The 15,642-nt window shown below is 35.4% G+C and overlaps 1 protein-coding gene across 1 annotated transcript; it reads right to left on the bottom strand.

Annotated features, from left to right (window-relative positions):
• Positions 1 to 1,904: 1,904 nt before the first annotated feature.
• Positions 1,905 to 14,602, bottom strand: cbln4 (cerebellin 4 precursor). Its single transcript, XM_044120842.1, has 3 exons — positions 13,957 to 14,602; positions 8,983 to 9,099; positions 1,905 to 6,941 (listed from the first exon to the last, which is right to left on the bottom strand). The coding sequence occupies exons 1-3, from the start codon at positions 14,221 to 14,223 to the stop codon at positions 6,744 to 6,746; spliced, it is 582 nt and encodes a 193-aa protein (XP_043976777.1). The 5' UTR covers positions 14,224 to 14,602; the 3' UTR covers positions 1,905 to 6,743.
• Positions 14,603 to 15,642: the final 1,040 nt, after the last annotated feature.

The following is a 15,642-nucleotide window of genomic DNA, read 5'->3' as shown; positions in this document are numbered from 1 at the left end:
GGTCAGTCATTAAACAGAGATGAAATCTTTACAAGTTGAAAATATTTAAGAGAGCTCCAAATGTTTCTGGGCATCCTGGTAAAACAGTGTAAACCCTAGAAGAATTATCAGAACCTCCAGAGTGCAGTCTCAGAAACCACATGTCTGCTGACATATTAAATGTTAGTTTATCACAGCACAACTGGTAAACATGGAACACTGTTCAGCTTGTTGGGAAGGAAGTGTTGCAAGAAGAAAGCTTCTTTACACTAAACAAAAAGGGCAGAACAATTTCGCTTTGCAAAACTGCATCCCAGCTAATCTCAAACACTTTTATGATGCACTTTACAAAGAATCTGACTGAACCTTTAAGATGTCTTCAACAATATCTTGTGCACAGAAGAGACCAAAGTAAAGCGCCATGTTTAGGGAAAACTAAACTTAGCATATCAGTACTAAGGCCTCATTACCAGCTGTCAGCTGGTGAAGGTCTTATTTTGCAGTCTTTGAATAAATCTGAACCCCTTTATACTAAAGTATCTTTGAGTTCAAAGTGAGACAGTCTTTCCAACGGCTGAAGCTGTAAAGAAATAAAGGACAATGACCTCAAACACAGCAGCAAACCTACAAAAGGAAGGGTGAAAAATTGCAGTTGACCAGTCAAAGTTCAGAGGTCACATAATTAAAAGCCACTCTTCTGTCTGTTCTTGACAGAGTTGTGCAGATGCATATGTCTGCAAACTAAGTGAACCAAAGCAAACTTGAAAGTCAGTAAGGAAAGTTTAATTTAGATAATGACAACCTTAGATAAACATGAGAGAAAATCAACATAAAAACTATTAACAGTGAGCAAAAATGAAATAAAGGGAAATAAAACAACATTCAAACAAAATTAAAATAAAATGAAGGCTTATTCATGCAAACAACTTCAGTTTGAGATTATTTTACTCTCCAGGGGTTCAACAGGAAAATCAATAACCTTTGATCCGATTATCGAGGAAGAGGAAGATAGCATATCTTTGTCAATTATATGCCACAAAAATGTTTCTTATTGCTTGGATATCCACGTTTTTCATCATTCTGAAATACTAATTTTATATTTGATATGTATGCACAGTACTTTTATGTCATTAGAAAATTATGTCCGGATGCATTTTCTTGCAGTTTAAATAAAATATGCCCCACTTGCCACCTTAGATGGCTGACTCAGTGTCCAGACACTAGAATCAAAAAGTGCATGTTATTTTTTCTCATTACTTTATGCATGACTAGAAACAGCAGTATGTGTAACATGAATGAATAAAATATTTATTTTTTTAAAATTCATGATAGTTCAGTATTCAGCAAGCTGCAACACTACAGTACTTCTTTCCACCAAACAATTCTGATTGGCAGTTTAATAAATGCCAAATGACTCACTCACAGCTATGCTGAGATGCTTTGTAATTCTGATTGTGTTGAATAAAAATGGTGATATTATTCCTTTATCTAGAAGCAACCTGACCTTTAGCTCTGAACACACTGAGCATGTTCTTAAGACAAGCTATCATTACCCAAAATCTGCATCATGTTTGATAAAGTAATGTCAGTAACACTTTATTTGATGGGTTGTGAGTAAGACTGTCATGTCATAAACATGACATAACACCTGACATGAACATGAATAAGTCTTCGTGAATATTTATGACTGTTGTCATAAAGAGTCATTCGGTAAATCATGACACTTTTAATACAAAGTTGACATTATTCAAAATGTCTTTGTAATGACAACTTGTCATTAACCAAGAAATCATGATCTGACATAAATTTGTTTGAAAGTATTACTGATTAAACTTGAGCTTTAATAACATAAAGCTACACAATTTTTAAAGTGTCATGACAGTCTTATTCACAATCCATCAAATAAAGTGTTAGCGTAATGTCTACTAAGTCTGTGTTTTGCAGTGTGAAACTCTAGGTCACCACCGTCTTGTGTGTAATTGAAACACTGACAGGCATTTTCAAACATTATAGAAAGCCCTTTAAAACAATGAGAAGCTTCATGATAAAGTAACTCTTTTGCATGTATATAAGCAAATGACAAAGCATCAGCTTTCACACAGTCTGAACCTTCATAGTTATTATTTACTTTCACTCTAGATATTTCTTAGAAACTAACCTCATCTTATAAATGGGAGATTAAAGGGCACATCAGATGAAAAGAGACAACATAAGCTGTTATATTTACACAATGGAATCATACAGAATAAATATAAAGAGAACATTGTGACATATTCATGTGTTCATATCATGTCAAACTGAGTACTGTACTTTGAAAATACTCTTAATTAGACAAGCAATACCTAAAGCGATTGAGACACCAAAATGGAAAAAAAAATAAAGAAAACATTTAGTAAGATGCTGAAGATGTTTAACAACAAAGTTTCCTTGGATTGAAAGCACTAAATGCATTTGGACAGCATGCATGAAGACTGCAACATCCCTGGGGTAACAATCCAGAGGAAATCCCCTCTGAGTTGAAAGCCACACCTCTTTGACTCTGTAATCATGGCAACATGAGCTGAAAGCTGACACAGCCTGGGATCTTAGTGGTTCATTCTGTAAGACTGTGGAAAGACAAAGTATACCTTATTGTTCATTAAACCTCACATTGAAAACTGTCTTGGCACTGCCATAAGTGATAACATCCACAATGAGTATTTCTTATCTTCCCTCTCGGGAACAGAGCCAGTCAGCAGCAGAGAAGATGACTGCTTGATGTTGCGTTGGATTTAATCTGAGGTAAAAACGGCAGGTGAAGTTGTGCCACACATTTTTAGATTTATTTTAATATTCCTTTTACCTTGCATTTGTATGTGTTGGTAGAGCACAAAAAGTTCCAAAAAATAAAAAGGTTTGTAGATTTCAAATAAAAAGTTGTGGAAAAAGCTTAATGGTGTAAATGCTTTTCCATGCAATTTAAGCTTATCAAGATCGCTGTAGATAAATGTTTCCATGACTCCTGTGAATCTGAACTGTTGTAGTTTCACCAGTTAAATTTGGTAGGTCATTTAGTGAAATAGCAGCAGACATTGTTTGAGGTTGCTGTTAACTGGCATATTGTATGTGTCAGTAAAATCTAACTGTTTCAGATGAATTTAATTCCAATTGTGAACAATTTTGCTGATGGCTTTCCATTTCTATTTAAATATGGTAAATAACACTGTTATCAGGTCTAAGCTTCTTCTTAGCTGAGGAAATTGCTTTAAAAGCCTCAATGATGTTTAGCAATGTTTTTTTAATAAAACCTTTCAATAACCATCTTTCTGAATTCATTTAAAAAAAACAATGTTTATTCATCATTCAGTGTTATTATCCTTTAATACATGAATACACAAATGTATACAATTAAACATTTACTGAAAAAAATAATTTATATAAATATTAAAATAATCACCTACTGAAGCTACAAGAGTTTTAGCAGCACTGGCCACCATTAGCAAGGAATTTCACTCCCATCAGCAAACAAATGTAACCGAGTTGATACAGATTTCATTTGTTTCAATTCTGTCAGAATTTAAATTTCTTTCAATTCTGTGACAATTAAAAACAGCAAACCAACATGAAGCTCTACTGAGGAGTTTGATAATCGCTTTAATGTTTTGTACTTTGGAAAGAACCTTTTGGGACAGAACTTTTCTGGATTTGACTTGAGACTATTCTGGATTTGCTGTAAAAACCTGTCTTATTTTCTCCAACAGTTTCTGATGTGTGTCACTGTAAACTATCAGGATGTCTGCTAAGATGAATAACACCTTTTACCTTACAGTCCATCTCCTTGTTTTATAACTTCTTACAGAATATGATTGTGATATTTAGGATAGTTCATCATTCAAAAACAGAAAATTAAGGAACAATGCACATGAACTAAGAACACTTAGTTTAATTAGTGTAAGACAGCATTTCACATGAGAAAGTGGGCTTTTTTTCTGGTTGAAACAATGCTAATTGTGAGTTCCATAGTTTACAAAAGGAGTAAATTTGCTTCTTTGTTTGCAGAGAAGCCATCGCGCGCTGAGCTGAGTAGCAACATTTAAATTTATAAATTCAACAGAAGTTATGTTATACTTAGGCTGCTGCAAGAATTTACAAGTTAAATGCATGTTTACCAGCCTTTTCAACTTTAAGGCTCATGAACCACAAGCTGATTGTGCAAAAAGGGACACTTAAAGTTATAATAAGCAAGTTTCATTGGAAATTAAGTCATCCCCAGAGCTAGGCGCCTGCCTCACTAGCCAACTGGATTACACGGCACCTGACCTTAATTACAAACCTGCTCAATCAGGATAAGACCAGATGGATAGACGGGGAGAGGGATATGGATGGAATATTATATATGATGTTTGTGGTTGTTTTGCATGTCTTCTGCCATTTATTCAATGTTTGTTTTCTCAGCTGTAATAATTTTATGGTTCTTAAGGTCACACATAACACAGATTTACAATATGACTCGGCAATATTTTCGAACATCAGATTTCTGAGCACCTTATAAATTCTTTATTTTAGAATCCTTTCTCTTCCTCTGGAAGTCTAGTCAAATTACATTAACGCTCAAAGTTGATTTGGAATCTTTTTTTTAAAAGATTCCTAACATTTATATTTTAACAAAACTTGCCACTTGTAAGCCAATAAATAATTCTTTCAAATAGATTATACAACATAATGTTATGCTTGAAAAATTATTCACTTCACATTATATAACAAAGCAATAGCACTTGGTAAAATATTTTTTTTGTTCCAGGATATTATAATGTTGAATATCGCATTCGTTAAAGTTGCTGTTTATTATGTCTTGACTTGGTTTTCTGAATATAATGGCCTGTCAGTTTTGGTCGACTTTAAGACATGGGACAAAATAAATTGTTGATTATATGAATAAATTAATTTGAAGTCCTATAAAGCTACAATGTACCTACAGTGTGAACCAAGCAGCAGAGTTGACTGAACTCATGTCATGTACTTAAGACTATAATGCAACTATGAAAATGTTCCTTATCATTTGTAGAACTGCAGAGGCCCACTTGTACCTACAAGTACTGCTTAGATGTAAAGCTCGACCTGACATGGGTTGGATCAGGCCAGAATTATACTTGATGGTTGGGCTGGACTCAAACTTCTAATTAGAGTCAGATAATATTTAGGCCAGATCTAAACTCCATTTGCCAGAAGTCAGGGACCACAACAACTTGTGAATCTGCAAATACTTAATGACCCCTCTGATATTTCAATCACAGCATACCTTAATATGTATTAACATGCACAGTGGAAACAGTCTTGGCACTACCGTAGAAGCAAACATCCATGGTCTTTCTTCACTACTGGGGGTACAACCAATCAAAACCAGATAAATTGATGGTACTCCTGGATTGGCTGGTTTACAAATGCAATGCAATATTGTGTTAGGTAGTATTGTCCACAGGTATTTCAGCTTCCAAAGTTACATTTAAAGCGCATACCGGTACTTAATATTTAAGAATAAAAAAATCTGCAAATTGCTGGGTTTCAGATGACGTAGCAACGATGTCATCCAATGCAGATGGAGGGCAGGAAGTAAATGCAGCCCGTTTATTTCTGCTAATTTTCCACAAATAATTTGGATTCACATTTCCCAGTAAAGTCCTCAAATACTGATGCTTGGATGAGATCGGTATTTGCCCTACATTTTTAAAATTGTTGAAATCTTACATTCTTATCTGGTCATGATTGTTGGTGAACTCAGTTATCTGTTAGTCATAAAGTACAAATTGTCAGTTTCTTAAGTTTCAAGCATCTGGCAGCTTGAGGTGAGTGATTCTTCTTTAGCGTAGACAGATTGTCTACATAGTGTTGAATGTGAAAAGGTTAGTAATTGTTGTGCCACTGTTGCAATAATGAGTAGCTGTTGCAAAAACACTGTTGAGGTGGTACACATGTAGTGTACACAGTGTGTAAAAGCTACACCGCTCATGCTATGGAACGTTTTGACATAAAAAATCAATAGCACGCTAGCTCAGCAATAGCTCATGAAATTCTGTCTGCTTCTGTGTTTCATGGGTGGAAAGGAGATTCTCAATCCTTTTCATGCATGGCCGCATATCTTCCTACTGCACTGAAATAGAAGGAAGTCATAGAAATTTAGAAAAGTAGACATTTAGATAACTTAAGCCCCTATTAGTGTGCTAAGAAGTGGCTTAATTCATTTATGTCTTGAACTGGTTCTAAAATAAGTTACTGCTCCAACAAACTCAGAAACCGAGTATTTTGTGTTACTGATCTAATTAAGATTCATTGCTCTCATGTTCTCATATGTATACATTGGTCATGAAAGTTGATACAGCCAAAAAATACAGTTTACACCAACAAAAGCAGATGAAACTAAGTTCCATAATCGTGGCACAAAAAAATCACAGCATCCTAAGCATATTTCAGCAAATCAAAGTTTGAACAGTGTCTTTTGTTTGTGTAAGTGCTCTTCTCAGGGGCTGCTTGAGTGACAGAAACACATGGTAGCGATTAGGAATATTTCAAGTCTTTTTTATCCAAACCTAACTTCTTCCCAGAATGTGAGCATTTTCCAAAGTCACTTCCTTTCCGTGTAGTGATGTATTTATTCATGTCATTTTTCAGTCGTTTGGCTGAATCCAGCAAATGAAGCAGCAATGTTTTGATTATACTGTGACAACACATTATGAAGAAGTCTGTAGACTTACAATTGTCCTTTCTTTTTTCTTGCTTTTTATTTTCTTCTACAGAGGGAAAACGAGAAAGCCGGAGAACGTTGAGTATTGCCATCCGCCCACCAGATTTCCCTTTTCCAGCTTCAGATAAACTTTGTCCTCTTTTTCAAGATAAAGTAGAACTCCATTGGTGGCAGCTTCACGAGTCACATCTTTGTCGCCTGCAAAGGCAGAGATGACTGGTTTTCCGTTTAGCATCAAATTAACCTGAATAGAAAGTAACAATTAATGAATGTGCAAGTAAAAGGATGACAATAAGGTGCAAACAACAAGCACAAAACTGCAACGCAGACATTTATTAAAGTTAAGACGGTGTGCTGGTAAGTATAGAATAATATTGTCAGTCGAAAGTTTGACTGCATCCTCAAGTGAGATTTTCAAATTGGATGAACGTTCAGGGAAACCACTCACTTTTGGCTGCTTTGACACTAAGATACTAGAAGTTGAGGATTTGTGAAAAAGTAAAAAATGTTTCCTTTTATATATTTGCCACTGAAGAACATGTAAATGTGAAATATGATGCTTCCCTCTGTGATGGAGACATTTGCTTACTTGAACAACAAAAGAACCCAACTTCCGCTCAGTCTAAAATTTGTTTGCTATAATCTGCTGTTTTTCTTCATATTAAATGATTATTCAAATAAGTAGACTTCAATTTATTATGGGACTATTTTTATACATACTTTGATCCTGCTTTTGTAGAGGTATATATTCATTGCCATTTGTCTAGACCAGTGATTTCCAAACTTTTCAGGCTCTGAGTAACAGAATACTGGTGGAAAAGACCATCATTTATCAGTTAATCATACCAGAAGGTCAATTAAACAAGAGTGTTCTGATAATAGAAACATAATCATGGGTAAATATATTACTTTTATCTATTTAACACTGACATATAACATTTACAGCATAAGTGTGCTTTCTATTATCAGAGTAGTGCAGAGAGGTTCTGGACTCCACACTTGCTGATTCACAAACCCCAGTGGGGTTCCAACCCCGAATTAGGAAACCAGTGGTTTAGACTACTAAACCAATTTAATGAGATTTAAAGGAGCAGTGGGGCATTGGAAAAGCAAAAATCCAATAAAATCCAAGGTGACTTGCTACCACTGTTAAAACTGCTGCAATAAGAAGGGGTCCTTCCTGAGCTGACAGAGCTGTCGCGTGGTTGATATGACTAATGCTTGGTGAAAAGATTTTTTTATTCTGGTTAGTAAAACACCTATCCTATTAGTTTGGTTCTGATAGTACTATTTATCTGATTTACCAAAAATAAGTTCTAATAAATATATCTTTTCAACATATGCTCTGATCTTTTTTCTCTTGCTTTTTAATCTAGTTTTACTAAAGACTGCCCAGAGTCCAAACCCTTTGGTGTGATGAATGTCTAACATTTTTGATTCTGAATGATTTTATATTTAGGCTTTGTTGTCTGCTCCACTACATTAACATAGTTTTTCAGTTAACCGACTAGCCTTATTTCTTTTCAGTCCCATGAAGGCACTGAAGGGAATATACTCACGTATGTACAAGAAACACTTATCAGCTTAGATTTTTCAAATCTTTTGGCCAATTAGTGATCTCATAATTATAGAGAAGTCTGCATAAGGAGTGTGTGATAAATAAGTAAAGTGTGCCATCAAATGATTATCAATTGACAAAATGGCACTTTTTTTAGTTAATACAATGCTATGGTGTGTTTCTAGAAGATGTCATTATATTGTGTTCACCTGAACTATTTTACTATAGAAGTTGGAAAAATCTAACTCTGATTAATAGGTTCAGTGACCCAACTAACCACATTCAGCTGAGTGACGCTAACAACAATCCAGCCATGGTGAGTTAAGGAGGAACCTCAGACTTTTCGAGTTGTTTTGATTAAGGCTGGCATTTCCACTAGACCACATTTATAAAATAAATTATTTTTTCCACGTGTCATGGATGCATTATTACCAATTCCACTTAAAGAAAGCATCCTGAAATGAAGGTATCAGATATTGTTGTTTTACTTCTGTATCATTTGTGCTTGCCTTCTGGTCAGCATAGGTATAAAATGCTAAATTCACCCATTTTTCTTGTAAACAAAATTGCTAAAAGTGATATGTAGAGTACATCTTTTTAAGGTTTTTGATGATTAACAATTTTTAAAGCTGATATAATTGTGTCAGTTAATATTTTTAGAAGAAATACTATAATATGTTTAGCCATTTTTACAGAAAATGGTGTGTGAACTAAATGAAGACAGTACCTGTATAGTTTGGCTCTGGTACACTTTAATGACGTGGAAGTTAAAACTGTAGACTCCTTTTCTTGGGGAAAGAAAGACGGACTCAAATGTGAAGTAGTTTCCTATATTCACAAGCACCTGGGATAAAAGGGAAAAGCAAAAACAGTATGTATTGTGACAACAGTCCTCATTCAATACTTCAATAAAGGCCTTATTTCTAATGGCTTTTGTGATTAAATAAAAAGAGTGATCAACCATGCCAGATTCTCTGCTGTGAGTGTCCTTAGGGTCAGACACTGAAATGACACAATTTGCCGAACATTTAACTGTTGTTTTAGGTGGATTAAAAAAATACATTCAAAGGTTTCCATGTTTTTTGGTTTTGCTTTTATGATCACATCACATTTTCCATTGCCAGCCCCAACCCTGAAATGATCTAGAGGCTTTGTCATAAAAAATAATCTACTGACAATATTTTTTTCAGGCATTTGCATGTTGAAATCTATGTAACCTGAATATGCCCGTCAGCATCTCAGCAGACCATTTACAACCACCTCATGGTGTCACTTAAAGGTTTTTCTGCACACTACCAGAAGTCACATTAGAGCCACTAAAGCAAAACGGAAAGAGAAGGTTTGTAGATTTTAATTAGTGTAGGCAGCAATTCTCTTCCTACCTGCAGTTTCACACCCTCCTGATTTTCACCTGCTCAAAAACCAATGTAAGCTGAATCAGAACCCTTCACAAATCTAGTCATGGCATTCGCTGAATTCACACACCAGATCATTATGCAGAGACATCAAAAGATCATGGTGTGCAATTCAGACTAGAGGGCAGACGACTGTTTCAGGGATCTCAACACTTAATGATGCCAACGTACGTGTAAATTTTCTGATTTTTTATGTTTGGGCTCTTCTTTCATGCTCAAAGGAGACTGCAGGGACAGTCCAAGAATAAGCTGTCTCTGCTTTCAGGTATGCCTGTCATCAACCACAGTAGAGCTTTTAAAATTGTCAAGTCTGTTTTGGTGTAGTTGGAAGTTTCTTGTCACCACAATTACCTCAAATGCTATATTTTGGTCCTGAAATCCAATGGGTCTCACGAAAGTGACACAAAATATGAAAAATACAATATTTATAGAGTATATAATACCTCCATCTGAAGCACTAGAACCAAATTGCATCAAAAAATAGTCTAGTGAATAATGGTGGTGATAGGAGCAAAATAGAAGGAAATTAAAACAAGCCACATGTTGTGCAGCTGACTTCACACAAAAGCTAATCTAGGTAGAAATCATGCCCTCTATTCAGATGTGTCTGGTTGTTCATGTCATTCATTTGTATAATCAAATAAACAACATGTATTTTGATCAAAAATCATTTTGCTTCTTTAAAATACAGCAGTGGTTACTTTGAAATAAACATTCCAACAATTGCTTTGTCTGCTGAGTGTAGGGAAGAAATTCAAAATAAATTAACGTTCTACTGTATATTTTTAGCTTACTAAGTGAACGTACTATTACTTTATTTCAATATAATTGTAAATTAAATTTATATTTAAAGTTCTGAACTTTGTCTGATTTGTGGCTTTGAGTATGTTTTAAGAAATATATTGACATTAGCAAATCCAAGCTAGTTCATAACAGTATTAGTTTAGTATGTTTGTATATACTTTAATTTACAATCTGATCAATATTTACCTTATATCTGAATGGATTAGATAAAGGGAAGTATCATTCTACTATATTAAGTCTTAATCATCACTTACTGATAAAAAAAACTCCAATCTGTGGTCTTTCCACTCAAATTACCTTCTTCAAGTTAAATCTGAGAAAAGCCCCCAAACATCAGTACTTGGACTTCTCTGATAATCAGAATAACAACAATAAAGAATATTTCTATCAATCAATTTTACTACTTCTGTATCAAGTGTATCCACAGCTGATGAGAGAACAACTGCAAACGGTTACAAAGCTTGAATTTCTCACATCTGCTGGACCTGATGGGCAGATTCCTCCTGCTTCTATTTAATGCAAAACAGTTGCAAAAACTCAAGGAGAGTGATTGCTTTGTAATTTTACCCTAAAAGGTCTAAACTCAAAAAATAATTTTAGAGCCAGTAGTGTAGGAGAAACCAAGAGGGGAAATGCCATTTTAGGGAATCTGTCTTGTGTGTTTCCACCGTATTTTTCCGGATTCCTGCAGAGACAAGCATCTGCTTGTTATTTTTAAATGCCACAAGAGAATCTAAAAAGTATACGGTTGAGTTTGTGTTCTAATAATTACAGATCACAGTAAAGAGGCTTTTTGTGATATAACAGTGAGGACTGCACCTTTTTTTGGCTAGAACTAGTTATACATTATGTCCCAGAACAGTTCTAGAATGTAATTTCAGTTTTCATTTTCAATAGAAAAAATATTTGAATCTTTAATATTATGTGCTCTTATGCAAGGTAAGCCAAAGCATGGTGGGTGATTTCAGGCATCTTTCTTTCAAAACTACCCATAAAGCTCAAGAAAGTAAACTGTCCGTCTTCACGGACAGATTGGTTTAGGATTAATTATTCTGTTTTTATTGTCAAAGACTATTTATTCATTCTAAACAAATAAGTAGGTCAGCATTCTGTGTAGACACTTATTAGGGAATTGTTACAACAATAGTATAAACACATTACATATGGGTTAAATTCATTATATCTCAGAATATGAGTTGCTTGATCTGTGTTGTTCACCTGACATTATTTTATACATATACAGAAGTAAACATATCACAAACTTTGTTTTTGCCTACATCTTTCAGTAGGCATAAAGTTGGGAACAATAGGCTATTTAAAATGTTCTTGGAAAAACATATGAATGCTCATTTAGACATTAATTTACTATAACAGCATGCATTAAATAGAGTGCTCACCCATTTGATTTATTGTTTCACATCATTTTTTAATATCTGCTACAGGGTTTCAAATGTCTGCCACTATCTCCATCAGGGAATGTTAAGTATCTGGTTTCATCCCTCACTGAAGCAACTGGCTGAAATAAATGTAAATACAGTATTGTACAGTTTTAATGGTATGAAATAGTTTAATTATACATATAGTTTGAGTGTTTTATGAGTATTGGATAACTATAGTTAATTAAAAAGACATAACTACAAAAATATAATTTTTTTCTTAAATTATTTATGAATATGTCAGGTTACCAGGTAACATGTCTGCTATGTTGTCAAATGAGCTGAGTTACAAACTTTTTGAAAGTTTTAAAAGCTATAGAAGTGATCATTTCATCCAGATGGTGACTGTAATATGCTTTGTTCTACACTTATGGGACTTGACAGTAGAAAGATGTTGGCATAGCATCACTTGCCCATGGGAGCAAGTGATGCTAAATGAATGGCTAATAATATGAAGAGCCCTCTGTTGTTATTCCACGTTTCAGGAATCATCAGATCACATGAAATTAGGTCCAGGATTACATAAATGTGTTGCTCTTTTGCTTTCGCGCCACATTAATGGGATCATAAAATTTCAACAAATGTTTTATTGAACTCTGAGTCACAGTATATCAATGTTGAACATATTTATGGTGATGAAACATATATCCATGACGCCTCCCGTAACCCAAATGGTCAATAGAAAAGTCACCACATCTAGACGATTGGACTGATTTTTTCTTCTGTGCAGTCTCATTCTGTTTAGAAAACTTCTGAGAGTCCACATACTGTATGATTTCATCCACAATGCACAGCAACATCCATATCTGTCCAAGTCTTAGATCAATCAAGTAGAAAAACTTGATTAACTCCTGTGTACTAACCTCATTATCCATGCACTGAAAGCATACTACCACCACCTTCTGGATGAAATTTCCCATTTATTATATACAATATAATCATTATTATTGTACAATATAAGTATTCTGTTATAACATGATACCGTTTAAAAAAATGTTTTCTTTGTGACAGCAAAATGCTTCCATAGGTTGTACTTCCAGTGAGATAATGATGAAATGAGGTTTGGCATTTCCTGATTTTGTTACAAAACCACAGCAAAACCTTCACCATGTATGATGAGCGTCTGTAAAGGGAAATCCAGAAGCTACAACAATAAACATAAAGTCACAGTAAGTTTCTATTCAGCTATTGTAAAAAAACTTGCAGGTTGCTGGTTTTAATTTAAATTCTTAGATTGAAACCTGAAAATTAAGAATTTCGACAAATTATCTGTCTGCTGGCCTCTTCCTTGAATTAGTGTTTTTAGATGTCTATTAAGTTAACACAGTGGCTGCATGTGCTTCATAAATAACACATACACATACAACCTAAAAGTCATTTGTAATTTCCATTGAAACGTTACAGTTTCCATTACTACATGTTAAATGCAGTGTAACAAACAAAATAAGCCCTGTTGTTGTTATTTTAAATTCCATCTAATTGCCAATCCTGAATACATTTCTATTTATAAATATGTAAATAATACTGTTATGTGTGCAATAAATCCTCAAGCATTAAAAAATTGCCTTTAATTTTTAAAGAAAACCTGTCCTTTGAATTAAACATTAAAAACTATAAATTGTGTGAAAAGTTCAAACTTTGGGGCCCCTTGCTGGCGGAGGGAGGGCCCTAAGCTGCAGCTTTGTTCACGCATGCCTTGAATCGGCTCTGGGTGAGCGTTACGCGTAAATGGCGCTGATGGTTGGAAGCACAGGTTCGTGTGTGTGGGCTCATACAGGACACAAGATCCGGTTACTTTCGGATCTGCCTGCAGACAACCACATAATCTGCGTGTCAGCTGCAACAACAGTCAAACTAAACTCCAGGGTGCAGCTGCATTAAAACCTTCAATGATATTTTAATGTTCTGCATCACGCCAGAGGCAAGTTTTACTACTAAGAAAAAGACAAAGGAGTAAAACTGGATTGAAAACATATTGACAGAATATTAAAACTTAAAACACATTTTTAATTACATTAATTATCACAACAATAAAAAGGTTTTAACCTGATCGAAGTAGATTATTCTTGTTTTGTTGCTCATTTCTGACGGCTCATGATTGTTGCTCCGGACTGCAGAAAAAGCCACCTTGGAGTTGGCGGCGCGCACGGAGATGCCGAGCGGAGAGGACGAGGACCTCCAGTCCGTGGCCGGGTTTGAGTCGCACACCACCAGGCATTTTCCTTCCAGGACGATCGGCTCCGTATCATTCTGAGCTCTCGCAACCCCGGAGATCATCATCCAGCTGAGCAGCAGTATGAGCGAGTTCACCATGGCGCTCCTATTTCTGTTGTAATAGCTCCGATTTGAAGAGAGGAAGAGACTTTCTCCTGCGCGCCGCGAGTTCTCCAGTCCCTCCACCGGTCTTCACCGCCGCAGACGCGTCTGTCGCTGTGAGCTTCTCTTACTGGACCCAAAAAAGAGCCATAATCGAGCGAAACACCAGTGACAAGAATCCTTATTATTTCTAAATTACGTTCCGCAGAAACAAAAGAAACAAAAATGTTATCATTTTCAGTTAGAATTCATTCAGGAATCGTGGATGAGACCATAGTGGACCACCGTGGCAGCTGGATGAAAAATGGCTCCAGTGAAATCAATCGATGAACCGTCCATAGCCCTCACTCCTACTCCGAATAACGCATCTGGTAACAGCTGCTCCCGCAGAGATGTTCCGCCTTTGTGCGCGCTCAAACGTCCACTTTACGCACACACGTGTGGCACAAGAATAATTAACTATCTGTGCGTAAATGTCCCAAACCTCACACTACATTTTCTCATTCTCCTCAAAATTAATTTGCTCTTCACAATCTCAAAGTACACTCTGATCCCCTGACAGTAATAAGAACATGCATTGGATGAAGAATGAGAAAAATACATAATCATCGAGGAAATTGTTCCCAGGTAATTTTCACTTTCTGTCTCTGCTTTGGGAGCCTGAGTGCAATAAAGAACATCTCATCAAAACATCTGCATCTGTCCAGACTATGACTCTAGTTTCAATGTAATATTGTGATTCGTCTTAGTCTCACTGCGCGCAGCTGGACAGTGCGTTGATCTGTGGTTCATCAAAGGAGTCAGTGAAGGAACCTTCATGGCTCCTGACATCACAGAATCTACTGTCAAATTATGAATATCTTCAAAAGACAGAACTTTCCATAAGTTGAAAGAATTTCTCTCCTGTTTTAAACTCAATTTCTTGCATTGTAAACAATATGAAACTCAAATGTATATAAATCTAATTAGTCAAAAGCTAGTCAATAAAATAAAATAAGCGTTCAACTCATTTGGCGTTTAGAGTCTGTAGATCTTCATTTACTGTCAGTTCAGGAGTTAGTTTCAATCTAAACAGTGGGGAATTTTAGTTCCGATATTTTTTCAAAGACATTATATCATCTGCTCCTGCTGAATGTTTGAAGCAGTATTGTTAGAAAATATTCCAAAAATCATTGCTAAGATGTATGGTAGATTGTTTTCAGTTTCAGCAGAATTAGACCAAGGCACAAGCCAGACACATCGCCAGTTCATACTGGGACAACAAAGAATCACACAGGACAGAGAACCTATTGTTGTGAGACGGAAATACAAACATGTCTAATATCTTAATAATCACTCTGTCACAGGGCTGCAATCAATCATGCAATCGATCAATCATTTTACTGATAACATCTTGAACATTTTGTGGTGAATACA

The sequence above is a fragment of the Gambusia affinis genome, linkage group LG01 (genome assembly GCF_019740435.1).
Source record: "Gambusia affinis linkage group LG01, SWU_Gaff_1.0, whole genome shotgun sequence".
NCBI classification, from domain to species: Eukaryota; Metazoa; Chordata; class Actinopteri; order Cyprinodontiformes; family Poeciliidae; genus Gambusia; species Gambusia affinis.
The sequence above is the reverse complement of the archived record's forward strand: the minus strand, read 5'-3'. Positions and strand labels throughout refer to the sequence as shown.

What these genes read in the sequence shown, in the direction of transcription:
- cbln4 (XM_044120842.1), bottom strand. Translation starts at nt 14,223, where the DNA reads ATGGTGAACTCGCTCATACTGCTGCTCAGCTGGATGATGATCTCCGGG. An exon ending in GAATAATCTACTTCGATCAG is followed by an intron (nt 9,100 to 13,956) that starts GTTAAAACCTTT and finishes CTTTTATCCCAG; the next exon opens with GTGCTTGTGAATATAGGAAA. An exon ending in ACCAGAGCCAAACTATACAG is followed by an intron (nt 6,942 to 8,982) that starts GTACTGTCTTCA and finishes CTTTCTATTCAG; the next exon opens with GTTAATTTGATGCTAAACGG.